The sequence below is a fragment of the Scyliorhinus canicula genome, chromosome 15 (assembly GCF_902713615.1).
Source record: "Scyliorhinus canicula chromosome 15, sScyCan1.1, whole genome shotgun sequence".
NCBI classification, from domain to species: domain Eukaryota; kingdom Metazoa; phylum Chordata; class Chondrichthyes; order Carcharhiniformes; family Scyliorhinidae; genus Scyliorhinus; species Scyliorhinus canicula.
In genome coordinates, this window is record NC_052160.1 from 10863812 (window position 1) to 10890250 (window position 26439).

General features: G+C 45.9%; 2 protein-coding genes across 2 annotated transcripts in view; one reads left to right on the forward strand and one right to left on the reverse strand.

Moving 5' to 3' along the window:
* nubp1 (nucleotide binding protein 1 (MinD homolog, E. coli)) overlaps window positions 1–22187 on the reverse strand; it is a 64364-nt gene extending 42177 nt beyond the window's left edge. The window contains exons 1-3 of the mRNA XM_038820574.1: window positions 22123–22187; window positions 10129–10233; window positions 9901–10034 (exon numbers count right to left, since the gene is read on the reverse strand). Of these exons, the coding sequence (XP_038676502.1) occupies window positions 9901–10034; window positions 10129–10233; window positions 22123–22156 (273 nt within the window). The 5' untranslated portion in view covers window positions 22157–22187. The remainder of the gene's footprint in view (window positions 1–9900; window positions 10035–10128; window positions 10234–22122) is intronic.
* LOC119978736 (tektin-3-like) overlaps window positions 1–26439 on the forward strand; it is a 104555-nt gene that overhangs the window by 3759 nt on the left and 74357 nt on the right. The window lies entirely within an intron of this gene.

The following is a 26439-nucleotide window of genomic DNA, read 5'->3' on the forward strand; positions in this document are numbered from 1 at the left end:
TTTAGCAAATAGTCTATGCCTCCATTCTTCCTACCAAAGTGCACAACCTCAAATTGTTCCACCTTGTATTCCATCTGACACTTCTTTGCCCACTCTCCTAGCCTGTCCAAGTCCTTCTGCAGCCTCCCCACTTCCTCAGCACTAACTGTCCCTCTACATATCTTTGTATCCTCTGCAAACCTAGCAATAATACCTCCTGTTCCTTCTTCCAGATCGTTAATGTATGTTGTGAATAGTTGTGGTTCCAATACTGACTCCTGCGGAACACCATTAGTCACTTGCTGCTATCCACTCTCTACCTTCTGCTAGTCCATCAATCCTCTGACCATGCCAGTACCTTGCCCCTAACACCATGGGCTCTTGTCCTATTTAGCAGTCTCCTGTAACTTTGCACCTTGACAAAGGCCTACTGGAAATCAGATCACGTCCACTGGCTCTCCTCTGTCCAACTTCCTCATTACCCCCTCAAAGAACTCTCAACAGATTGGTCAGGATGACCTCCCCTTGATGAAGCCGCGCTGACTTCGCCTTTTAAAAAAAAAACTATGCAGTTCCATGTACTCCGCAATCTCACCTTTAATAATGGACTCTAAAAATCTGACCAAAGACCTAAATCAGGCTAACCGGCCCATAGTTTTCCGTCTTCTGCCTCCCTCCCTTCTTAAACAGTGGTGTTACATTAGCCATTTTCCAATCCTCCCTGACTCCAGTGATTCCTGAAATATTACCAATGCCTCCACAATCTCCTCAGCTATCTCCTTCAGACCACTGAGGTGTAGGCCATTCGGTCCTGGTGATTTATCCAGCTTCAGACACAGTGCCACATATCTGTAGGTAGTACCATTTAATGTGAAGCATCATCTGCCTGTTAATTCAGATTTAATTCACATTGGTCCCAGTTGCTGTCAAAGTAAAGGCTATAAAAAGTGAAATCTTATTGGTGATTTCTTCATTTGGAGGTTATTTAGTAAATTTGGTCACTGTGGGTTACAGTTACCCCACAGTGATCATAATGCCTTCAATCGGTATCCTGTGGTTATTAATTTCTTAATTCCTTAATTTCTCTGACATTGATTATGACCACCTCTATTAAATCTCCCCTTAACTGTCTCTGCTCGAAGGAGAACAATCTCAGCTTCTCTAATCTACCATGCCTGGTGCCATTCGAGTTAATCTTCTCAATACCCCCTCCCCTCAAGGCCTTGGCAGTGTTAACTTTGTGCCACTAACATGATGTGGTCATACCACAAGTCATTCTATTGCACCAGACCAATTACAGTGACCAACTTACTGCAGCTCCTTTCCACACTACTCTGGTTGCATTTTGCTGCTGGTGAAGAGAGAGAGAGAGAGAGGGAGATAGAGAGAGAGAATGGTAGCCATGAGTGCAGTGCCAAATAGAACGATTGACATTTGTAGCTGCTCTCCCAACATATGGCTTTACGATATCTGGCCTTCAGCTCAACCAACCCAACATTTGGCATCAGACAAAGCAGGCATTAGTTTGGCATAACCTTCACCGCAGAATTCTCAGCCTCTTGACAGTCTCTTGTAGCTAGTTTTATGGTTGGTCCAGTTCAGTTTCTGATCAATGGGAACTAGGATATTGATAGTGGGGGATTCAGCAATGCTAATACCATTGAATGTCATGGGGAGGTAGCTGGCTTCTCGATATGTTGGAGATGCCGGAGCCGACCCAGTGGACTGGGACTCCAACTTGGACGCTCGCTCGCCCACGTAGCCATGCAGCAGCCGCTCGCACTGGTACCCATGCTGCCCATGCCGCTCTGCCTCACTGCTTCACACGCAGACGGTGGGCACCGGTGTGATAAACGCCCCCCCCCCCCCCCCCACCACACCAGGCCTGCTCAGTCGACGGCAGAATGCCGTCCATTCCCTGAACTCCCTGGCAAGGGGGTCTCCTCCACAGCCGATGAACGTGGACAACTCTCCACACTTGGAAGGAGGGGGGCCCTAGGAGGTCACTGAGTAGGAGCTCTCCTGGTAAAATGGGTTAGCACTGCTGCCTCATGGCGCCAAGGTTCCGGGTTCGATCCAGGTTCCGGGTCACTGTCCATGTGGAGTTTTAGCACATTCTCCCAGTGTCTGGGTGGGTCTCGCCCCCATAACCCAAAGATGTGGAGGGTAGGTGGATTGGCCGCTAAATTGCTCTTTAATTGGGAAAACAAATATGAATTGAGTGCTTCAAAATTTTTTAAAAATTGATTCTGTGCTGGAACAATACAAAATGTGCCCTATGCTCTCTACATAGCTCTTACCTTCCTGAAGATGAATTGGGTACATTAAATTTCTAAAAACAAAATGAGGGGGAACTTCACTGATTAAACCCCCCCGACCTGGGAGGTCGGGAAGGGTGACCCATCGGGGCGAGAAGGTTTAGTTGTATTTAGAATTTAGAACAGTACAGCACAGAACAGGCCCTTCGGCCCTCGATGTTGTGCCGAGCAATGATCACCCTACTCAAGTCAACGTATCCACACTATACCAGTAACCCAACAACCCCCGGCCCACATTAACCTTATTTTTTAGGACACTAAGGGCAATTTAGCATAGCCAATCCACCTAACCCGCACATCTTTGGACTGTGGGAGGAAACCGGAGCACCCGGAGGAAACCCACGCACACACGGGGAGGACGTGCAGACTCCGCACAGACAGTGACCCAGCCGGGAATCGAACCTGGGACCCTGGAGCTGTGAAGCATTTATGCTAACCACCATGCTACCGTGTTGTGTTAGTTATGTGGGCCTAAATAAACCAGAGTTCATTTTATCCTTCTGTGCGCTCCCGTGTCTCTTTATTGGATTCTTTTGGCCTGCAAATTTTCACTGCTGTGGTCTGGAAAGGGTTCACTGATTTGAAACCTATAGAAAAGGTCCAAAGCTTTCTGACCATGAATGTTTTAAACGCAGATCATCCTCTCCTACCCTGTTGCTAAGCAAATTACAACTCAAAATGAGGCATCAAAATAACATGTGGCAACAGATTCAAACCACTTTCTATCTGACTGGATGAAAATCAACTCAAACTTCCCCTGAATCAGGCACATGGTGAAACCCAATGTGCTTGGACTTCCCAGCCATAAATTCAGTGTAATAATTGTTTTTTTTAAAGATTTAATGTATTCTCCTTCTGTTAAAAAAACACTTCTCCTCAAAGGGAATGTCTTGCACTCAGTGAACTTTTAACTGGGTTGGCCCAACCCGCTACCTAATCAGATCAAACAAGAGACAAGTCCTTGTTTGTGTCTGCAAATCCTCCCCACAAATAAGTATCAGCAGGTTTGCTGTTGCAATAACTTGGAGCCTCCTTTCATTTCATATTACGAGGGTATAGATTACTATTGCAGCATCCCTGTAACCATGGTTCCAACATTAAACATGACAGCTAAAAAATGAATTCATCAGTCTCAAATAATTGTTTCTGATGAAGAAACGCAAAATAATCACAATTGGATATCGCATTTTGGAGTTTAATTTTGTGAAAATTAAAACTGTATTTAGATTATCCGCTTCCAGACTCGAAACGTTAACTCCCCCATCTCCCCACAGAGGCTGTCCAACCTGCTGTGATTGTTCAGTATTTTCAGTTTTTGTTTCAGATTCCAGCATCCACAGTAATTTGCTTTTATTTAGATTTCTTTTCTTGATAAATTTTATTTACTAGATTATGCTTCCCATGCCTCCGTATTTTCTGCAATAGCCTACCGTGGGGAACCTTAACAAACGCTTTACTGAAGTCCCTATACACCACATCAACTGCTTTACCCTCATCCACCTGTTTGGTCACCTTCTCAAAGAACTCAATAAGGTTTGTGAGGCACGACCTAGCCTACACAAAACCGTGTTGACTATCCCTAATCAAATTATTTCTTTCTAGATGATTATAAATCCTATCTCTTATAAACCTTTCCAAGACTTTGCCCACAACAGAAGTAAGGCTCACTGGTCTATAGTTACCGGGGTTGTCTCTACTCCCCTTCTTGAACAAGGGGTCAACATTTGCTATCCTCCAGTCTTCTGGCACTATTCCTGTAGACAATGACGACATAAAGATCAAAGCCAAAGGCTCAACAATCTCCTCCCTAGCTTCCCAGAGAGTCTTAGGATAAATCCCATCTGGCCCAGGGGACTTATCTATTTTCACGCTTTCTAGAATTGCTAACACCTCCTCCTTATGAACCTCAAGCCCTTCTAGTCCAGTAGCCTGTATCTCAGTATTCTCCTCGACAACGTTGTCTTTTTCCTGCGTGAACATTGATGAAAAATATTCATTTAGCACCTCTCCTATCTCCTCAGACTCCATGCACAACTTCCCACTACTGTCCTTGACTGGCCCTACTCTTACCCTAGTCGTTCTTTTATTCTTGACATACCTATAGAAAGCTTTAGGGTTATCCTTGATCCTACCTGCCAAATACTTCTCCTGTCCCCTCCTGGTTCTTCTTAGCTCTCTTTTTAGGTCCTTCCTAGCTAACTTGTAACTCTCGAGCGCCCTAACTGAACCTTCACATCTCATCTTTACATTAGCCTCCTTCTTCCTTTTGACAAGTGATTCAACTACTTTAGTAAACCACGGTTCCCTCGCTCGATCACTTCCTCCTTGCAGGTACATACTTATCAAGGACACGCAGTAGCTGTTCCTTGAACGAGCTCCACATTTCAATTGTGCCCATCCCAAGTCTTGCCTCATCGCATCATAATTGCCTTTCCCCCAGATATAACTCTTGCCCTGCGGTGTATACCTATCCCTTTCCATCGCTAAAGTAAACGTAACTGAATTGTGGTCACTATCACCAAAGTGCTCATCTACCTCCAAATCTAGCACCTGTCCTGGTTCATTACCCAGTACCAAATCCAATGTGGCCTCGCCTCTTGTTGGCCTATCTACATACTGTGTCAGGAATCCCTCCTGCACACATTGGGCAAAAACGGACCCATTAAAAGTACTCGATCTATAGCGTTTCCAGTCAATATTTGGAAAGTTAAAGTCCCCCATAATAACTACCCTGTTACTTTCACTCCTATCCTTAATCATCTTTGCAATCCTTTACATCTCTGCAACTTTTTGGAGGCCTACATAAAACTCCCAACAGGAGTTTCTAACCTCAGTCCATACTACCTCAGCAGACGAGTCCTCATCAAACGTCCTTTCTGCCACCATAATACTGTCCTTGACTAACAATGCCACCCATCCCCCTCTTTTACCACCTTCCCTGAGCTTACTGAAATATCTAAACCCCGGAACCTGCAACAACCATTCCTGTCCCTGCTCTATCCATGTCTCCGAAATGGCTACAACATCGAAGTCCCAGGTACCAACCCATGCTGCACGTTCACCCACCTTATTCCGGATGCTCCTGGTGTTGAAGTAGACACACTTTAAACCACCTTCCTGCCTGCCGGTACACTCCTGCAACCTTGAAACCTTACTGATGACCTCACTACTCTCAGCCTCCTGTATACTGGAGCTACAATTCAGGTTCCCAACCCCCTGCTGAAATAGTTTAAACCCTCCCAAAGAGCATGAGCAAATTTCCTCCCCAGGATATTGGTACCTCTCTGGCCCAGGTGTAGACCATCCCGTTTGTAGAGGTCCCACCTACCCCAGAATGAGCCCCAATTATCCAGGTATCTGAAACCCTCCCTCCTGCACCATCCCTGTAGCCACGTGTTCAACTGCTCTCTCTCCCTATTCCTCATCTCGCTAGCACGTGGCACAGGTAACAACCCAGCGATCATAACTCTGTTTGTTCTAGCTCTAAGTTTCCACCCTAGCTCCCTGAATTCCTGCCTTACAGCCCTATCCCTTTTCCTATCTATGTCGTTGGTGCCTATGTGGATTTGGGGCTGCTCCCCCTCCCCCTTATGAATGATGGTTATTGGAAGCCACTCATCTCAACCCCAGGACATCACTGCAGGAGATCCTCAGAGTAGTGTGCCACCTTCAACAGGTTCATGAGTGACTTTCCCTCCAGCATAAGGTCAGAAATGGGGTCATTTATTTTTAATTGTAAAGTTTTCAGTTCCATTCACAACTCCTCAGGAAAGGAAACAGTTTGTGCCTCTTGTGCAGGAAGATGTGGACAACATGAAGGCTTACACTTTTCAAGCAGCAAGTAACATTATATACGGTGGCTACAAGAACGGGTCAAATGCTGGGAATTCTGCAGCCGGTAACTCATTTCCTTATGTTTCAAAGTGTTTCACCAACTAAACGGCACAAGTCAGGAGTGTGATGGAATCCTCCGCACTGCCTGGATGACTGCAACCCCAACAACAATCAAAAAGTCCCGCACCACCCAAGTTAAAGCAGCCCACTTGACCAGCACCTCATCCACCACTTTAAACAGTCACTCCCTCCACAACCATTCACTGTGGATGCATCAAGGCTTCTTCAACAGCACATCCAAACTCAACAGCTCTACCACTTAGAAGCACAAGAGCAGCAGACACATGTAAAGACCGCTACCTCCAACTTACCCTGCAGGTCGCAGACCATCCTGACTTAGAAAGATATTGTGATTCCTTCATCGTTGCTGGATCAAAGTCCTGGAACTCCCTATCGAACAGCACAGTGGGCCTACCTTCACCCCACGGACTGCAGTAGTTTAAGGCCATCGGCTCGCCACCATTTTCTTAGAGGCAATGAGGGGTGGACAATGAATTAAAATGAATGCTGGGGCTGCCCATAGCCCCCAAAATTCCTTGAATATATAAAGAGCATATGATGATCGAGTGAGATGTACTAAGCAGCGATAGCTGATTGTGTAGACTACTACTGTGTAGAGTATTACATGGACCTGTCAGGCCAAATGGTCTGTTTTTGTTCTGCAAAATTCAACATAGTTCTATGGAAATATTTTACTTCCAAACCTCATCATTTCAGTGTTCAACGAGACGGGCTCTAAACGAACAAAACCCTCTGCATTTTCCAATTTGGAATTTTCTAAATATATACAAGGCTCCACAATAACCACAAGATACTAAAAACGGGGAGAACAAAATCTTTCATCGTATGTAGCAATTTTTGATGCCAATTTTCTCCATTTCCCAACAAAGTGTTTATTCTTGTTTGATAACAACCGACCGTGACTATTCTTCCCCAACACTCCTTCACTAATACCACAAAAAGCTTTAGGAACAAGTCTGCACCATTGTGTGTTCCCCATTACTCCTCCAGCGCAAATTGCTGAAATACTTTGCTGCATTTTCTTCCTTAGCAACGCTGTTGTCAAGTGTGGTTAAGTCATGAATAAGGGAGGAGAATGCGGCAGCCCATTACCCTGCGTGGCTCACATATGTAGCCAGTTTGTTGGCATTTGTGACGTGTGTGGAAGATGGGCAAACACTGCGATGGGATGCGGCTGCCGAGAGGGTTAGTACTGAAAGAGAAATTCTTTCTCACACAGTCATGCTGGTGAATCAGTGGAACCTATTCTGTTGTTTACTTCGCAGTTGGGAAAATACTTCAGACACGAGCGGGGGTGGAGAGGAGGCAAAGGTTTCTTTTTGCACTGACAGATCAAATATGCATTTGTGACACACACTTTCGGGAGAGGAATGCATTTTTCCCACGTGCTTTCAGAACAAAACTCTTTTGCAAACTAAAGCTGCGAGACACTTTAGTTAGAGAAATGAGACCTATACTGCTAGCCTAACTCGTGCATTCGTCACGTCTAGAATAGATTTTAAATTTCTTGAGGAGGTACATCCAGTAATTTTGGGGGGGGGGGGAGAGAGAAATCCCAAGACAGAAGATGCAAGAAGCCATGTCAACTCATATTAAAGCAATCATCACAAACATAGAAAAACCTCAATTTATACTCAAATCAAAGCCATACTCAAAAGTGCTAGTCAAGATCGCTTCTTAACCTTTTGGCTAAGGTGAGCGTGAGGTCAGGTGTAATGCCTGGGATCTGGTATGTCTCTCTTGTGGGGACCATGAATTGGACTCAATTTAAATTGTTTTTGGAGCAGGCAAGGAGCTGGATTAGGGGTTTGCCCCTGGCAACACTCTTGAGCTCTGGCTTTGTAACTCTGAGAAAGGAATGTCAGGAACATTTAAAGCATTTTGTTTAACAGATCAGCAATGGGAAGCATCCCCGCATTCATTCTTACTATTGGAAGATGAAGACAAACATACCTAATAGTAACAGGGAGGCCATTCAGCACCTCAAGCTTGTTTTTTTTTTTTAAATTTAATTTTTCTTTGTCGGCTTCGCTGGCTAGGGCAGCATTTATTGCCCATCCCGAATTCCCCTCGAGAAGGTGGTGGTGAGCTGACTTCTTGAACCGCTGCAGTCCCCGAGGTGTAGGTACACCCACACTGCTGTTAGGGAGGGAGTTCCAGGATTTTGCCCCAGCGACAGTGAAGGAACGGCGATATATTTCCTTTTTTTTTAATTTAGAGTACCCAATTCATTTTTTCCAATTAAGGGGCAATTTTAGCATGACCAATCCACCCAGCCTGCACATCTTTGGGTTGTTGGGGCGAAACCCACGCAAACACGGGGAGAATGTGCAAACTCCACACGGACAGTGACCCAGAACCGGGATTCGAACCTGGGACCTCGGCGCCGTGAGGCTGCAGGGCTAACCCACTGTGCCACCGTGCTACCCTCGGCAATATATTTCCAAGTCAGGATGGCGAGTGACTTGAAGGGGAACCACCAGGTGGTGTTGTTGCTAGGTATCTGCTGCCCTTGTCCTTCTAAATGGGTCATGGGTTATCTACCATTCTATTACATCACCACTGATCTGAATCCTAATTCCATCAACTCCTGCCTTGGTTCCATAACCACGGAAAAACAAAAAGTCATCCACTTCAGATTGAAAATGATTAATTGAGTTACAACAACTTGCATTTATATAGTTCCGTGGTGTTGCGGGACAGATTGGCACAGATGCGTCGGTGGTTTGCAAGAATCAAGGGGTCAAGGGCAAGCTTTTTGAAGTGTGATGAGAGTGGACTTGAATGCAAGGGGAACAAGATCTGAAGAAGAACTTTCACATCTCCAATTATCTAACCGTTGCCCATCAAGACCATAGTGTCAATACAATAATGAATGATAAACTCATGGCTAGCAGAGGCCTTGTTGACAAGTGAATGGTCATTCTGAAGAGAAATGCAAAGGGGCAGTGAAAGCCTATCCACTGGCAGAGTCCATAGGGTCGGCACTGAGCGGGGTCTGTGGGGCGGGAAGGAGGGTGCAAAAGATTAGCTCCCCCAGCAAGCATGCTTGGGAGGAAGCTCTGCGAGAGAGCAGGAGGCCTGGCTGGGGTCACACTAACAAGGGGACAGCAACGGGTGCTTTGATAGGCCCTTTGAGAATGCTGAGAAAGGCCCTTTGAGAATGCTGAGAAAGGCCCTTTGAGAATGCTGAGAAAGGCCCTTTGAAGACACGGTCAGCAGTACAGAGAGAAGCTGGAGGCTTATCGAAGAGGAAATAAGTCTGTGATGGTTGCAAAGGAGTTGGAAGGTCGAGGAGAACTGACGGGTGGGGGTAGGGATTTAGTAGGGAAGAGTACCCAGGGGAGAAATGAAAGGCATGGCAACAGGAGCGAGGGACCTAAGAGGGGTAAAGAGAAAAGAATAAAAGGAGAGAGAAAGAGAACATAGAAGTGATGAACACAACTCCGTGCAGCAGGCAAAACATGGGGATGAGGATAAGCCAGCATCTACTGCTTTTTAAAGGTTTACAGGAAATATAATTCCCCTTTAAATAATGCTATTTTCAATCCATGATCCATATCTTACGAAGAACAAAAATGTATATGGAGAGAAGCATGTCCAAAGCCCATTCTTTCAAAACCAGATCTATCATTCTCCACCTCTCGGGTGAAGCAAAATGAAGTAATAAAAAACTGTGACCCTCTACCTGCTTCGTGTCGTCACTCGCTATCCCGTGGGCTAAGTGTGCACTGAATGTGCTCTTGCCAACACCTCCTTTTCCAGATAAGACCAGGATTTTATGCTTAACTGATGCCATCTTCTCCTTAATCTCCTGAATGGCTGCAGAGTAAAGACAAATGCAGGAGTTTCACAAACAGTGACAGTACCCACGTTAACTGCTGTGGGACAAGTAAAGTTACTCTTGAACACCTACCTGGATCTGGAGCTTTTGCAGCACCTGAAGCACATAAAGATTGATTTGGACAACCCTGGCAGGCTGAAACTTTACCAGCGTTATCACTGCCTGTTCCCGGGCAATCTAGAACATAATGGAAGAAAATATAGATGGTCATTAATAACACCGAATATCTCCCAGCAACTGTCAGAGCACAGGACAAGGGAAATGCATTGACAAAAATTTAGGTATATCAAGCGGGATTTTCTGTCCCACCTCCACAGTGGTGGAAACGGCCAACCATTGGCCAGCAGTGGGATTTTCCTGTCTCGCCGATGTCTGTGGTCCGCACCATCTGCAGTCAGGAAAGCCGCTGCAGAGGAGTATCCATTGGTGGAACTGGAAAGTTCAGCCAGTGGGGAGGACTACCCATTATCAACTATGTACAAGTTTGCCCATTCCCATTGGTTTCAAATGCTCAAAATATCACATGGCCATTTTGCACCATACACCTTTATACTCGAGTCATTGAACAACTGAGTTTGTATTAGGACAGTTATGTACAAGTCAAAAAAACATGATTCGGGCAGCATGTTAGCACAGCGGTTAGCACTGTTGCTTTGCAGCACCAGGGTGCCAGGTATGATTCCTGCTTGGGTCACTGCCTGTGCAGAGTCTGCACGTTCTCCCCGTGTCATAGAACATAGAACAGTACAGCACAGAACAGGCCCTTCGGCCCTCGATGTTGTGCCGAGCCATGATCACCCTACTTAAACCCACGTAACCCGTATACCCAACAATCCCCCCATTAACCTTACACTACGGGCAATTTAGCATGGCCAATCCACCTAACCCGCACATCTTTGGACTGTGGGAGGAAACCGGAGCACCCGGAGGAAACCCACGCACACACGGGGAGGACGTGCAGACTCCACACAGACAGTGACCCAGCCGGGAATCGAACCTGGGACCCTGGAGCTGTGAAGCATTGATGCTAACCACCATGCTACCGTGAGGCCGTGTCTGCGTGGATTTCCTCCGGTTTCCACCCACAAGTCCCTAAAGACCTGCTGTTTGGTGAAGTGGACATTCTGAATTCTCCCTCTGTGTACCCGAGCAGGCGCCAGAGTGTGGCGACTAGGGGAATTTTCACAGTAACTTCATTGTAGTGTTAATGTAATCCTATTTGTGACAATAAAGATTATTATTATTTTGAAACAGAAAATGCTGGAAATAGTCAGAAAATCATCTCCGGAGAGAGAAACAAAGTTAATATTCCAGGTCGATGCAACAAGTTTTAAGCAAGTGCAAACAGAGATATGGAAAGGTGAGAGGATGGAACAAAAAGTAATGTGTGTAATGGGGTGGAAGTCAGATGACATTAAACAACAAAAGTGATGACATTGTGAGGCAAAGGAAGAAGGTAATGGGACATGTAAAGAAATAAAAGTGGATGTAGAGGAGGTGCAAGTGACATTAATAGAATCATTACCAATAGTTGATGTTGGAAAAAAACGGGAGCGGCATTTCTGATCTGAAAATATTGAACACATTATTCAGTCCAGAAGGAAGGGTGTAGAGAGCCTAATCAAAAGATGAGGTGCTGTTCCTCACTCCCATTGAACTTCTCTGGAACATTAGGAGGCTCAGGTCAGAGCAGTCAGAAAGGGAGTGGGAATGAAGAATTAAAATGACAGACAACCGGAAATGGAAGGTGGGTCAGGCTTGTAGACTAAATGGAGGTGTTCTGCAAACCAGTCACCCAATGGTGATGTGAGCAGCAAATACATTATACCAAATGGAAACAGAAAACTGCTTCTTTTACTTGGGAGTGCTTGGGGCCCTGATTGTGAGAATAGAAATCAAAGGGCAGACATTGCAATTCCTTTTTTAAAATAAATTTTGAGTACCCAATTTTTTTTTTCTCCCCAATTAAGAGACAATTTAGCGTGGCCAATCTACCTACCTACCCTGCGCATTTTTTGGTTGTGGGGTTGAAGCCCATGCTGACTCGGGGAGAATGTGCAAATTCCACACGGACAGTGACCCGGGGTCGGGATTGAACCCGGGTCCTCGGTGCCGTGAGGCAGCAGGTCTAACCACTGCGTCACAATGCCGCCCTGGCATTGCAATTCCTAAACTTGCTTGGGAACATGGGTTGGGAAGAGGAGGGCATGTTGGGGGCTGATTGAGGAGTTGGCAGAAAGAATGATCTCTTCGGAATGCCGAAAGGGGAAGGGAAGATGTGTTTGGTGGTGTCATCATGATGGAGGTGAAAGATAATCCAATCAAGGTAGAGACTGGTGGGGGTGGAGGGTGAAGGAGAGGGGAACCCTATCATGGTCTTGGGAGCTGAGGGGGGGTAGGTAGAGGAGGTTAAGAAGGAATAGCGGAAAATAGAATGGACACGGTCAAGGGCCCTGTCCTTGATGACATTAGAAGCATTGGTATGGGAACTGGCATCATCAAAACAGATGCAACGGAGACGGAGAAACTGGGAGAATGGGATCGAGTCCTTACAGGAAGTGGGTGGAAAAAAGTATCTTCGAAGAAGTTGTGGGAGTCAATAAGCTTATACTGAATATTTTTCCGATAGTCTGTCCTGAGAAATCAAAAAACTTGAAGATGGACTATACGACGGAAGAGTGAAAAATGGAGGCGATGTTGATTCAACTTTCTCGTTCAGGGTCAGGAGGGACAAGACAGGGTATGGACAGGGATTAAATACGCCTGTGTTCAAAGCAGAGGGCCTCTAGGCCATTCTGGTGGTGATAGACAGGAGATATACCGACTAATCTCCCATAACATTCCACATCAATAGTGAGGAATAGGCTTAACGTTCAAGTGAAGCAACATTAGAAGCTAGAGAATATTAGGCCCAGAGCGTGCAAACACAATTCAATATTCATTTTAATTCATACACAAGACCATAAGACATAGGAGCAGAATTAGGCCACTCGGCCCATTGAGTCTGCTCCACCATTCAATCATGGCTGATATTTTTCTCAGCCCCATTCTCCTGCCTTCTCCCCATAACCCACTTATTAATCAAGAACCTATCTATCTCTGTCTTAGACTCAGTGATTTGGCCCCCACAGCCTCCTGCGGCAAAGAGTTCCACAGATTTACCACTCTCTGGCTGAAGAAATTCCTCCTCATTTCCTCTTATTCTTATATTTCCATGATAAATTCCTCTATCCACATTTATATTTCCCAGGTAGATTTATCACATTATAATTGCATCTTTTCACCATCTAGTAGCACTGAAGCACCTCAGAAAGAATGAAGAGACAGCGTTCCATGGCAAGTTGACACGGGCAGTTTCCATTATGAATGTGGGTACAGGAGGTTTATAATAAAAATGGCTCACTAAAAGTACACAACTGCACATTAATGTACATTATAAGCTTATCTTTTTTGTCACCCACCTCTTGGCAAGACACTCCTCTCTTAACATCGCTGTCAACTCCACTTACCCACTCTCAATCACTTTTTTAAAAAATATTTTTCATTGGCATTTTCCAGTTTTTATAGATTAACAATTTAACCTATACTGCACCTAATATTTACACGTTGTGATGTTTGTTGTTATTTACAAATTTTACATGCATCGTCTCTGTCTCGCCCCCCCCCCCCCCCCCCCCCCAACACTCGTTGGTAGTAGTCTGGTTCTTTCCTGGCACTAACTTTCACCCTGGGAGTCATGTTCCTGTGCTCCGCTTCTCTCTTCTGCAGTTCTTGTTGTCTTTGTGGGTTTGTTGGGGGGCCTTCTGCCCCCTCCCCTCTTTTCGCATGTCTCTCCCTGCGACTCCCCTGGGTTCCCTCCTAGTCTCCCCTCCCCTCTGTATGTGTGTGTGTGTTCCCCGTTGTGTACGTTCTTATCTGTTCTCCTCAGTTCCCCCCTTCATAGTCGTTATTGGCTTCGAACAGGCCTTGGAACAGGTTGATGAAGGCCCCCACGCTTTGTGGAAACCCTTGCCCTACCCTCGGATGGCGAACTTGATCTTCTCCAGGTGGAGAATTCCGACAGGTCTGCCAGTCAGCCTGCAGCTGTGGGTGGTGCTGCTGATCGCCAGCCGAGCAGGATTCTCCGGCGTGCGATTAAGGAAGCAAAAGCCCTTTGGTTCCCTAGTAGCCCGGCTAAGGATCTTGCTACAATGGAAGGATGCGAGGCCCCCAAGCGTGGAGACCTGGCTCAATGACATGGCGGGTTTCATTAAGCTAGAGAAGATCAAATTCGCCCTGAGAGGGTCGGTACAAGGGTTCTTTAGGTGGTGGCAACCTTTTCTCGACTTTCTGTCTCAACGATAGGGTACGGGGACAGTAGCAGCAGCAACCCGGGGGGGGGGGAGGGGGGTAAGGGGGAGGGAAAAGGTGTGGGTGGGGGGGGGCGGACGATGACTATGTTTGATTATTTAATTTAAATTTACTTTTAAGTTCTTCTGTTGTTCATTGGGGTTGGGGGGGTGGGGGATGGGATACATGCGTCGATACGGTCTGGGCGTGTTAGTTATTATGGGTTATTTTGTTGCATTTCATTGTTTGTCGTTACGTTTTATATTTTCTGTAAAAAATTCCAATAAAAATTATATTAAAAAAAAGGAAGCAAAAGCCAGGACGTCAGCCCTCTTTCCCGTATGTAGTTCTGGCTGGTCCGATACCGCAAAGACTGTCACTCTTGGGCACAGCTCCACCCTCACAACTCCAAGCAAACAAACTGCGTTGTCCATCATCAAGCCGCTGGTAGCAGAAGGAGCTCTGACCCTCATCAAAGCTGCCAGCCACTGAAACCTCGGTCCTCATGCCCCTCCCAGACTAACTCACTCTACGGATCTCCTGGCGTGGAAGGCCCTGTCTGGAAACACAAAGCATTCTCCAACGAGCCGGTCTCATCTTGGAACATTCCAGTTCACTTCTGATTCTGGACACATGTAAAAACCAACTTGCATTTTTATTTTTGTCCTCCCCTCAACCCTCTTCCCCATTTAGTGAGAGAGTGTAAGTGGGCTAGATGTTGTGAAACCCCCTACCGTTTGCAAGCAAAAATAAACCAACTCTTTTATTTCATCTTACCTCGGGTTTGCCGAGGAAGTTACTAATAAGAGGATTGGAACATACCAAATTTAAGGGAAATTTAAGAGATATGCCATCATTTATAAAGGGGGAAATTAGAATATTAAAAACATATTTCTGTTTATGGACAGGGACGATTGGCTCCCCTCCTATCCCCGACAGGTATTACATGGCCATAACGTGGAAATTAAAACATGAAACACCTCATTCGGCCTCTGCGTTGCTGATCTTCAATGTGAGTGGTCGTCACGATCTCAACATATTTATTTTGTCTAAACCCTGACAATTTTCAGGTGAAAGAAAAAAAATGGCAGATCAAAAGTTTTCCAAAAAAGTGTTCACGTATCTGTTCACTTAAACCCCCCCCCCCCCCCCCGCCAGCTCCTTAAACCTATTTAAAATTACAACATTTAATCACTAACTCGTCTAGTAGTAGCCACCGCCTCAGAGCCCCAGTGTAAAAATATTTCTCCAGCTTCTCGTCAGAAATCCCCTAGAATCCCTCAGCTACTAAAAACAGTCCACTTACTCTCTCGCCCCTTCCATAAACTTTTAAAACTTCTACCAAATTCCAGTTCCTTTACGGAGTAGCACAGTGGTTAGCACTGTTCCTTCACAGCGCCAGGGACCCGGGTTCGATTCCCGGCTTAGGTCACTGTGCACGTTCTCCCCGTGTCTGCGTGGGTTTCCTCCAAGTGCTCCGGTTTCCTCCCACATGTCCCAAAAGACGTGCTTGTTAGATGAATTGGACATTCTGAATTCTCCCTCAGTGTACCCAAACAGGCTCCAGAGTTTGGAGACTAGGGGCTTTTCACAATAACTTTATTGCAGTGTTAATACTTGTGACAATAATAAAGATTATTAAAAACAGTACCAACTTTCACATCTTTGTGTTTGCATTTCCTCATGCCAGATAGCGTCGGAGAGAAATGTCCACCATAACCTGTGTGAGATTTCCCCACAAAATCTAAGCATTTGTGATGTGGAAGCCACCACAAAACCCCAGCGTTCCAGGAGCTTTTATACAACCCTGTCCACTTGAGGTGCTGCTTTTAGTGTTGTGAACCGAAACCTCCCAGTAAAGTCCAGGATTACAACTGGTAACAACTGTAGAGGGCCCTCAGTAGACTGAATACTTCCAATTTTTTAACACAACATTGTTGCAATTACACAACTCTTTCTTGAGGTTTTTCCGCGGTCTGGTTGACCCTCTGTAACTACAAAGCTGAAAAAGGAATCTGTTTATTAAGAGCTTCCATCTCGCTGAGGATCCAAGCCAATCCACATCCAACAACCTGCTCTGTAAATTCTGCTCACATTTTAACAGCTGTGTTAAATTGCACCAGAGCAGCAGAGACAATTCACAGCATTCTAAATAATATGACCCAGAACGTTCTAAAAAAGAAAACACATTTGCCCTCTCTCCCAAGGTTAATAGATTCTTTCAAAAAAATTCCAGGATCCGGATCTGCTTCTTTGCCAAAAACGAATTACTTCATCCTTGGGCCATTATATCCATGTACCAAGTTTTGTTGAAATCCGCCCATTAGTTTCTGAGACAGATAAATAGATAAACACGTGTGAAAACATCTCCTCTGCCCACTTTCAGTGGCATTAATAGGCATGTTGTGATTGAGAGATTAAGTATGTAAACAGTTTAAGTAGTATTACTGATTAAAGGCGATGCCGTACGCATTCAGCAAAGGAAGGCCAAGCTTCATTAACCTGGAGTTCTTCCAAATATATTACCAATGTGGTGGAGAAGGGAAATAAGTTGACATCGTAAACTAAGATCTTCCGAAAGCTTTGGACAATAGTATACCAGTGTAACTAATAGCATAGAACAATCGCCTTACACGTAGCCATAATAGGATTCTTTCAGTGGCTCAAATGAGTCAAGGGCTCATTGAACATACTGCACTGATTACACCAGTTTTCCACAGTTACATTCCTCAGCTCTGGGCATGTTCCAAGTCATTCAGCTGTACTTCCATCAAAGATAGGATTTCTAATACGCTGTGCTCTTGCCTCACAATTACGCACAAGGACATTATTCAATTTTTGTTACTTTATAAAAGTGGTACCCTTTCATCCGTGATCCTAGAAGTGATATCCTGGTAGCTTTATTACAACATTAAGTCAATATATGGAAAACAATGATGGAGTACAGTACTTAACATTCAGATACAGCAAGTTGTCCAAGTGGGCAGTTAACCCTCAGTGCAAAAAAGTTTCTGTTTTCCGCAGTCACATGAATAAGTTATTAAAGCAGAGATTGACTCTGAGTAACAGGGAGAGAGAGAGGACCTCTCCAAAAGATTAGGTAATTTGGACATTCCGAATTCGCCCTCCGCGTACCCGAACAGGCGCCAGAATGTGGCAACCAGGGGCTTTTCACAGTAACTTCATTGCAGTGTTAACGTAAGCCTACTTGTGACAATAATAAAGATTCTTATTAAGAATACTTCATTCCACGGGTGGCGCGGTGGTTAGCACTGCTGCCTCACGGCGCTGAGGACCCGGGTTTGAAACCGTGTGCGCATGGGTCTCACCCCAAAGATGTGCACGGTAGGTTGATTGGCCATGCTAAATTGGCCCTTTATTGGAAAAAAATGAATTGGCCACTTTAAATTAAAACAAATACCTTCAGTGCAGACTCAGTCCGCCTTGCATGGAAAGTACAGTTACAGTGTTAAAGTCAAACCATGTTACACTGACTTGGCTGTTGTAGTATAAACACACCCTCTTTACACACAGATCCAAGAATAAGACATGCTTTGTAAATGCATAAAGAGAGGGAGGTCACTATTCTATATATTTGGAGATTTATTTGGTTAATTTCAAAGGCATTTTCTAACCATAAAGAATATTTTATCTTTCTTTGCTCTCTGACAAGTGGGTGATTTAAACACAGATAATCAAGTCCTGATCCAAGCCGATTTTCTCCCCTCAGCTGAAGCCAGTCGTGCCTCACTCGTATCCACATACGGCTGTGCTGCACTGGGTCACGATCAGGAATCCTGGTTGATTTCTCGTCCCCTCAGTGAGGGGAGCTGAACCGAGCCATGGCAAATCACCTCTGCCATGACTGAGACCAACAAACAGCAGTCAACAGACCATTCTGTTCACATGTTGCACCATGATTGATTGTGCATTTGGCAGCATGAACTATTTTTTATATTGGACAAGTCTGGCCCTCAAGTACTACAGATAATAATAATAATCTTTCTTCATCACAAGTAAGCTTGTCTTTTCTCTGTAACTGTTAATTTATTACTGCATACTGACAACAAGGTTTACACTTCAAAACAACTGTTTCCATAATGTGTCTTTGTCTACATCCAACCAGTAAGAAAAACCTACTCAACTTCTTACTGTGACCTTTCAGAGAATAATGGGCAGGGATTTTTATTATGATAATAATCTTTATTAGTTTCACAAGTAGGCTTACATTAATACTGCAATGACGTTCCCAGTGAGCCCATGGGCTCGGCAAGTGTGTCATTTTAGCTGTATAAGATTATTTTAGTAAAGTTTATTTAAAAGCTGAAAAAAAATACTGCAATGACGTTACTGTGAAAATCCCCTAGTCGCTTGTTAGGGTACACAGGGGGAGAATTCAGAATGTCCAACTCAGCTAACAGCAAGTCTTTTGGGGCTTGTGGGAGGAAACCGGAGCACCCGGAGAAAACCCACGCAGACACAGGGAGAACATGCAGACTCTGCACCGACAGTGACCCAAGCCAGGAATCGAATCTGAGTCCCTAGCGGTGAAGCAACAGTGCTAACCACTGTGCTACAGGCCGCCCTAAGTTTTACTCAGTAAGTTGTGTTAAGACTGTACATAAATGCTTATTTAAGGATAAGAATGCAACAATGTTAGCTTAAACAAACGCCAAGGAAGCAAATTGAACACACCTCAATAAACCTCCTCAAAACAACTTGCAATTATGTAGCCCTTCAGAGAAAAACAACCCAGACTGCCTTACAAGAACAATTGCACTGAGCCACAAGAGGCTGGTTTAGCACAAGCTAAATAGCTGTTTTTTAAAGCAGGCCAAGGTTCCCCGAACAGGCGCCGGAATGTGGCGACTAGGGGTTTTTCACAGTAACTTCATTTGAAGCCTACTTGTGACAATAAGCAATTTTCATTTCATTTTTCATTTCAAGACAGTAGGATAAACTTAAATCAGAAATGGGCTCTCAGAAACATCTTAAAGGAACAGAGATATTTGGGATTCAATTCCAGAGTTAAGGAAGCTAAAGGCACACAAGAATTGAAGTGTAGAGACCTGGCAGGTTAAGAGGCCTGAAAGAGATTATAGAAATCAGGAGGGCAGCGGCCAAGGATTTGAAAGCAAGTAGGAGAATTTTGAAACAGACGCATTGGCAGATGGGGTTGAATGTAGGACATTTGGCTGATAGGTAAATGGGACTAGGTCCGAAGTAGGATTTGTGCAGAAGATTACCTCAAGTTAGTTAAGAATGGGAAATGAGATGCCAGCCAGTGAGATGTAATCATCAAGTCTGGTAATCAAAACAGTATCTGGTCATCATTTTGGTGACCATGCCCCAGGGTCAGTCTCTGACCCTCACTCAGTGACCACTGCCCAGGGTCAGTCACTGACCCTCACTCAGTGACCACTCCCCAGGGTCAATCACTGACCCTCACTCAGTGACCACTGCCCAGGGTCTGTCACTGACCCTCACTCAGACCACTCCCCAGGGTCAGTCACTGACCCTCACTCAGTAACCACTCCCCAGGGTCTGACCCTCACTCAGTGACCACTCCCCAGGGTCAGTCACTGACCTTTACTCAGTGACCACTCCCCAGGGTCAGTCACTGACCCTCACTCAGTGACCCACTCCCCACAGCCAGTCACTGACCCTCACTCAGTGACCACTCCCCAGAGTCTGACCCTCACTCAGTGACCACTCCCCAGGGTCAGTCACTGACCCTCACTCAGTGACCACTCCCCAGGGTCAGTCACTGACCCTCACTCAGTAACCACTCCCCAGGGTCTGACCCTCACTCAGTGACCACTCTCCAGGGTCAGTCTCTGACCCTCACTCAGTGACCACTCCCCAGGGTCAGTCACTGACCCGCACTCAGTGACCACTCTCCAGGGTCAGTCACTGACCCTCACTCAGTGACCACTCCCCAGGGTCAGTCACTGACCCTCACTCAGTGACCACTCCCCAGGGTCAGTCACTGACCCTCACTCAGTAGTCACTGACCCTCACTCAGTGACCGCTCCCCAGGGTCAGTCACTGACCCTCACTCAGTGACCACTCCCCAGGGTCAGTCACAGACCCTCACTCAGTGACCACTCCCCAGGGTCAGTCACTGACCCTCACTCAGTGACCACTCCCCAGGGTCAGTCACTGACCCTCACTCAGTGACCACTCCCCAGGGTCTTACCCTGACCCTCACTCAGTGACCACTCCCCAGGGGCTGACTCTCACTCGGTGACCACTCCCCAGTGTCTGACCCTGACTCTGTGACCACTCCCCAGGATCAGTCACTGACCCTCACTCAGTGACCACTCCCCAGGGTCTGTCACTGACCCTTACTCAGTGACCACTCCCCAGCGTCTGACCCTCACTCAGTGACCACTCCCCAGGGTCCGTCACTGACCCTCACTCTGTGACCACTCCCCAAGGTCTGACCCTCACTCAGTGACCACTCCCCAAGGTCTGACCCTCACTCAGTGACCACTCCCCAAGGTCTGACCCTCACTCAGTGACCACTCCCCAAGGTCTGACCCTCACTCAGTGACCACTCCCCAAGGTCTGACCCTCACTCAGTGACCACTCCCCAAGGTCTGACCCTCACTCAGTGACCACTCCCCAAGGTCTGACCCTCACTCAGTGACCACTCCCCAAGGTCTGACCCTCACTCAGTGACCACTCCCCAAGGTCTGACCCTCACTCAGTGACCACTCCCCAAGGTCTGACCCTCACTCAGTGACCACTCCCCAAGGTCTGACCCTCACTCAGTGACCACTCCCCAGGGTCAGTCACTGACCCTCACTCAGTGACCACTCCCCAGGGTCAGTCACTGACCCTCACTCAGTGACCACTCCCCAGGGTCTGACCCTCACTCGGTGACCACTCTCCAGGGTCAGTCACTGACCCTCACTCAGTGACCACTCCCCAGGGTCAGTCACTGACCCTCACTCAGTGACCACTCCCCAGCATCAGTTACTGACCCTCACTCGGTGACCACTGCCCAGGGTCTGACCCTCACTCAGTGACCACTCCCCAGGGTCTGACCCTCACTCAGTGACCACTCTCCAGGGTCAGTCACTGACCCTCACTCAGTGACCACTCCCCAGGGTCAGTCACTGACCCTCACTCAGTGACCACTCCCCAGCATCAGTTTCTGACCCTCACTCGGTGACCACTGCCCAGGGTCTGACCCTCACTTGGTGACCACTCCCCAAGGTCTGACCCTCACTCAGTGACCACTCCCCAAGGTCTGACCCTCACTCAGTGACCACTCCCCAGGGTCAGTCACTGACCCTCACTCAGTGACCACTCCCCAGGGTCAGTCACTGACCCTCACTCGGTGACCACTCCCCCGGGTCTGTCACTGACCCTCACTCGGTGACCACTCCCCAGGGTCAGTCACTGACCCTCACTCAGTGACCACTCCCCAGGGTCAGTCACTGACCCTCACTCAGTGACCACTCCCCAGGGTCTGACCCTCACTCAGTGACCACTCCCCAGGGTCAGTCACTGACCCTCACTCAGTGACCACTCCCCCGGGTCTGTCACTGACCCTCACTCAGTGACCACTCCCCCGGGTCTGTCACTGACCCTCACTCGGTGAGTGCCGGGGGAAGGATACTGGGGGTGGGCTCGCTTCCGGTTCCCTCCGCTCCAGCTCTGGGGCATGAGCGACTTTAATGAATTAGTTCCCATGCACTCAGTCCCGCTCGCCGACCCCTCACTCACGCGCCGGGGCGTTATTTGGGACGTCCGCCATCATCGCCTGGTCCCAGAGCCGCACTTCCGGTGCATGGTGCAGCAGCGAGTTATACCGTCCGGCGCTGGCGCCGCCGACAAACGTTCCGCCCAAATACCAGCCCTCAGTGCACTGCACCCATTGTAATTGCTCAAACACGACTGATAACCATCATTCGTAACTGCATTTGTCATGTTTTTCTTACAGATTGGAAACACGATAGAACTTTCTTAGTTCATAAAGTCCAATAACCGCATTGAGTTTAGTTGCAATTAGATAGCAGGGATTGGAATGAGTGTGTTGCCACAATCTGTGCGGATGAACTTAACCACAATCACTGCTTTTGTCATTATTTCCCTCCTCATCCAGAGTCCAAACTGTTCAAAACATGTCCTTATATGATCCTGCGATGAGCTTCCAATCTGATCCCCTTTGCGAAGACTGCTGGCCAACTCAGTAATCACGTCCCAGCTGCTGGTGAATACCTCATCCACCAATTTTTAGCCCTCAAAACTGAACTATCCAATGCTCTTCAAGCCATCTTTATATTATCCCTGTCCTCGCTGACCTACACCGATTCCCAAATTTTTAACACTTCCTTGTGTTTAAATCCCCTTGTGACCTTGTCCCCCTCTGACTCTAACCTTGCCGAGCCCTACAACCCTTACAAGAAGGGTTGATGCAAGACAGTCTCTTCATCTCCCTACTCATATTCATTTTACAGCACAGGAGGACGTCATTCAGTCCACCTCGGCCGTCCGAAGAGCAATTCAGTCATTCCCACTCGCTTGCAAGATCCCTGTGATCCTGCAGATACATTTCATTCAAATCCAATTTTTTAAAAAATCATTTATTATCACCAACATGGGCACCGAATTCATGCTTGCTGTGTGAAAATGTCCGTCCCCACATTTCCTTTGCATCCCTTGCCCAAACCTGAAATCGGTGTCCTTTAGTCCCTGTACTAAATGCTAATGCAAACAGTATTTCCTTGTCCATCTTATTCAACCCTATCATAATCTTGCACATGGAGCTCCCCTCAATCTCCTTTGCTCCAAGGAGAACAATCCTAACTTTTCCAACTTAACCTTGCAGCTAAAATCCCTCATTACCTCTGGTAAATATCTTCTGCACCCTCTCAAGGACCCTCATTTCCTTCCTAAAGTATAGTGGCCAGAACTGGATGCAATACTTCAGAGTTTTATGACAAGTTCAACATGGTTTTCCTACTTTTATCCTTAATGCCATTATTTAAGCCTAAGATCCCATTGCTAGCCACGACTAAGGTTGTAGAATTTCAAGAGATCATAATGGAGCCATAATAATGTCTGGTGCTTGGGTCTGGCCACCTGACATGCATCATACACTCTCTTTTTTGTTTCATCATATCTCCATGGTAAGGGTCTTTCAGAGAATCATAGAATTTACAGCGCAGAAGGAGGCCATTTGGCCCATCGAGTCTGCACTGGCTCTTAGGAAAAAGCACTCCACTTAAGCCCATGTCTCCACCCTATCCTCATAACCCAGCAACCCAACCTAACCTTTTTTGGACACTAAGGGTAATTTAGCATCGCCAATCCACCTAACCTGCATATCTCTGAACTGCGGGAGGAAACCGGAGCATCCAGAGGAGACACACGCACACACGGGGAGAACATGCAGCCTCCGCACAGACAGTGGCCCAAGCCGGGAATCGAACCTGGGACCCTGGAGCTGTGAAGCAATTGTGCTAGCCACTGTGCTACCGTGCTGCCCTAATGATGATTCCTGATGATTCTCTTATTTTCCCTTTGTTCTTTTTTGCCATTATCATTTTGATCCATGGATGCTTAATAGACATGTATCTTTAAGTCAAACAGCAGACAGAATGAGGAATTCAAGAAGTTGCAACATTGTTTCGTCCGGGTTTCCTCCGGGTGCTCCGGTTTCCTCCCACAGTCCAAAGATGTGTGGGTTAGGTGGATTGGCCATGCTAAATTGCCCGTAGTGTAAGGTTAATGGGGGGATTGTTGGTATACGGGTTACGTGGGTTTAAGTAGGGTGATCATTGCTTGGCACAACATCGAGGGCCGAAGGGCCTGTTCTGTGCTGTACTGTTCTATGTTCTATGTTCTATTGTATACGGTGCTAGTTTTCGAGCAGCAGAACTCAGACTTTGTGACACCCGAGAGACGGCGTGGGACTCGGTTTAATTGGTTGGCTGGTGGCTAATGAAATGCCCAAAAGGCCGTATTCTGTCCAGTAACAGGTTGTGATTGGGTCCTACCCAAGTGGGATGATTTCCAAAGACCTAAGGGAAGCAAATAAAAGCGAATTACCACGGGTACTGGAATCTGAAACAAAAACAGAAAATACTGGACAATCTCAGACAATCTTTGAATAGCAAAGAGTCCAGACTTGAAATATCAGCTCCCTCCTCTCCACAGATGCTGTCAGACCTGCGGAGATTGTCCATTATTTTCTGTTTTTGTTAAGGAAAGCAGAGTTGGGTCCTGGACACTCAAGGAAGAAGGTGCTGAGTGCCTGCTCTGTCTTTCTCCTCTCTTTCTAGCTCCAGAAATGCTGTGAGCTGCTGTATTTCTGAAACTACAGAGAACCTGAATGAATAACCCTACAGTGAAAACCATTACAGACTGAAGACAGAGACTTTGACTTGAAAGCTTAGTTTGAAGGAAAGAGTGCTTAAAAACAACATCTGAAACAAGGACTTTTTATCCTTTTACTTGTTATTTTCACCCTCTCTTCCTCTCCGTGTTTGTTTGTCATGTGTGTGTGTGTGTAGAGGGTGAGGGCAAGTTAAAGTTGGGAATGAGGAATTAGAAAATAGTTAACCAGTTGTATTTGCTACATATTTTATTATAGTTTTATTATAAATAAAAGGTAATTGTATTTAAATCTACAAACCGGTTGACTGTAATTATTGGGCAGACTTTGGGTATTTCTGTCAGAATTATTGGTTAATTCAATTGTGTTGCGGCTCCAGGTCAAGCGGGGCTGGAATTAACTGCGCACTGGCCCAGTGTGTTATAACACTATCTCATTTGTCATCCAAGGACTCCTGCTTTTAGTTCTCCTGCTTTTTGTCCTTGTTGGAATATACCTAGATTGCATCTGAAGAGCCTCTTCCTTAAAGATCACCCATTGTTCCATTACCATTCTTCCTGTATTTGGTTTCTTTTATCCTGACTAGATCCTTTAACCCTCTTCAAATCTAGACCTTCTATTTTATGTAATTCTTTACATTTTCCCATTATTATTCTAAAACCGGTAATATTATATCACACTTCCTCAAGTGCTCCCCCATAGACACTTGGTCCATTTGGCCCATCTCATTTCCCAGCACCAGATCCAGTAATGCCTCCTTTCTAAAGGGCCAAGTATGCTGATCAAGGAACACATTTTATAAATTCTTCCCCTTTCCTATCTTTTACTCTATAGTTATCCCAATTGGTATTTGGATCATTAAAGTCTCTTAGCATCACCACTCCATTGTCCTTGGACATTTCTGTGATTACTCTGCAGTGTGATCCTCTATCTCCCTCTCGCTATTTAGAGGCCTACAGAATACTTCCAGTGTGGCCATATCTGTCTTGCAAATTGATTTTTTCATTTATCCCTCAAGGATACCTTCTTTCCAACAGGACAATTTCTCCCCTAATCAGTGTACCTTACCTCCCTTATTCCTCTTCTCTGTCTTTCCTGAACAGGAATATCCTCGCATATTAAGTGCACTCAACATTTGTAAACCACATTTCCTTTATTGCCACTATATCTTATATCAATAAGACTATTTCTGTTTGTAATCTCATGCGTCAGACTTTGTGCATTTGCTGACACGCATCTTTGCATTCTCTACAGTCCTTCTCTGTCCACTCCTAACTAATATGAATCAACTCCCTTCTCTAGTATGCTCACTTTATCCACCTTATTCCTCTTTCCTATTTCTATATGCTGGTACCCAATTCTCCCACAAGAAAGTGCATAAAACAAACATTTTTGACTCAATTTGTGGTCACCTGCCAACATCTTCGTTGCTCACTATCCATTTTCAAAAACGATGCTTCCATATAGTGTATTGGGGTATCACAGGCACTTTATAAATGCAGGCTGTTGTTAATATTTTTGGTTAACAGTGTGCCACTCATTAAACCCAGAGTCATTTAGTTATATGATGACAAACTGAGGTGATCCCTAAATAGGAGAAATCTGGATTGAATGAGGATCGTTTGTTAGTGTTTGTAATCTGGGATTTTCCCAGAATTGACTGCCACTTGAAATTCAGTGCATATGGAAGCTGTCCAGGAAAC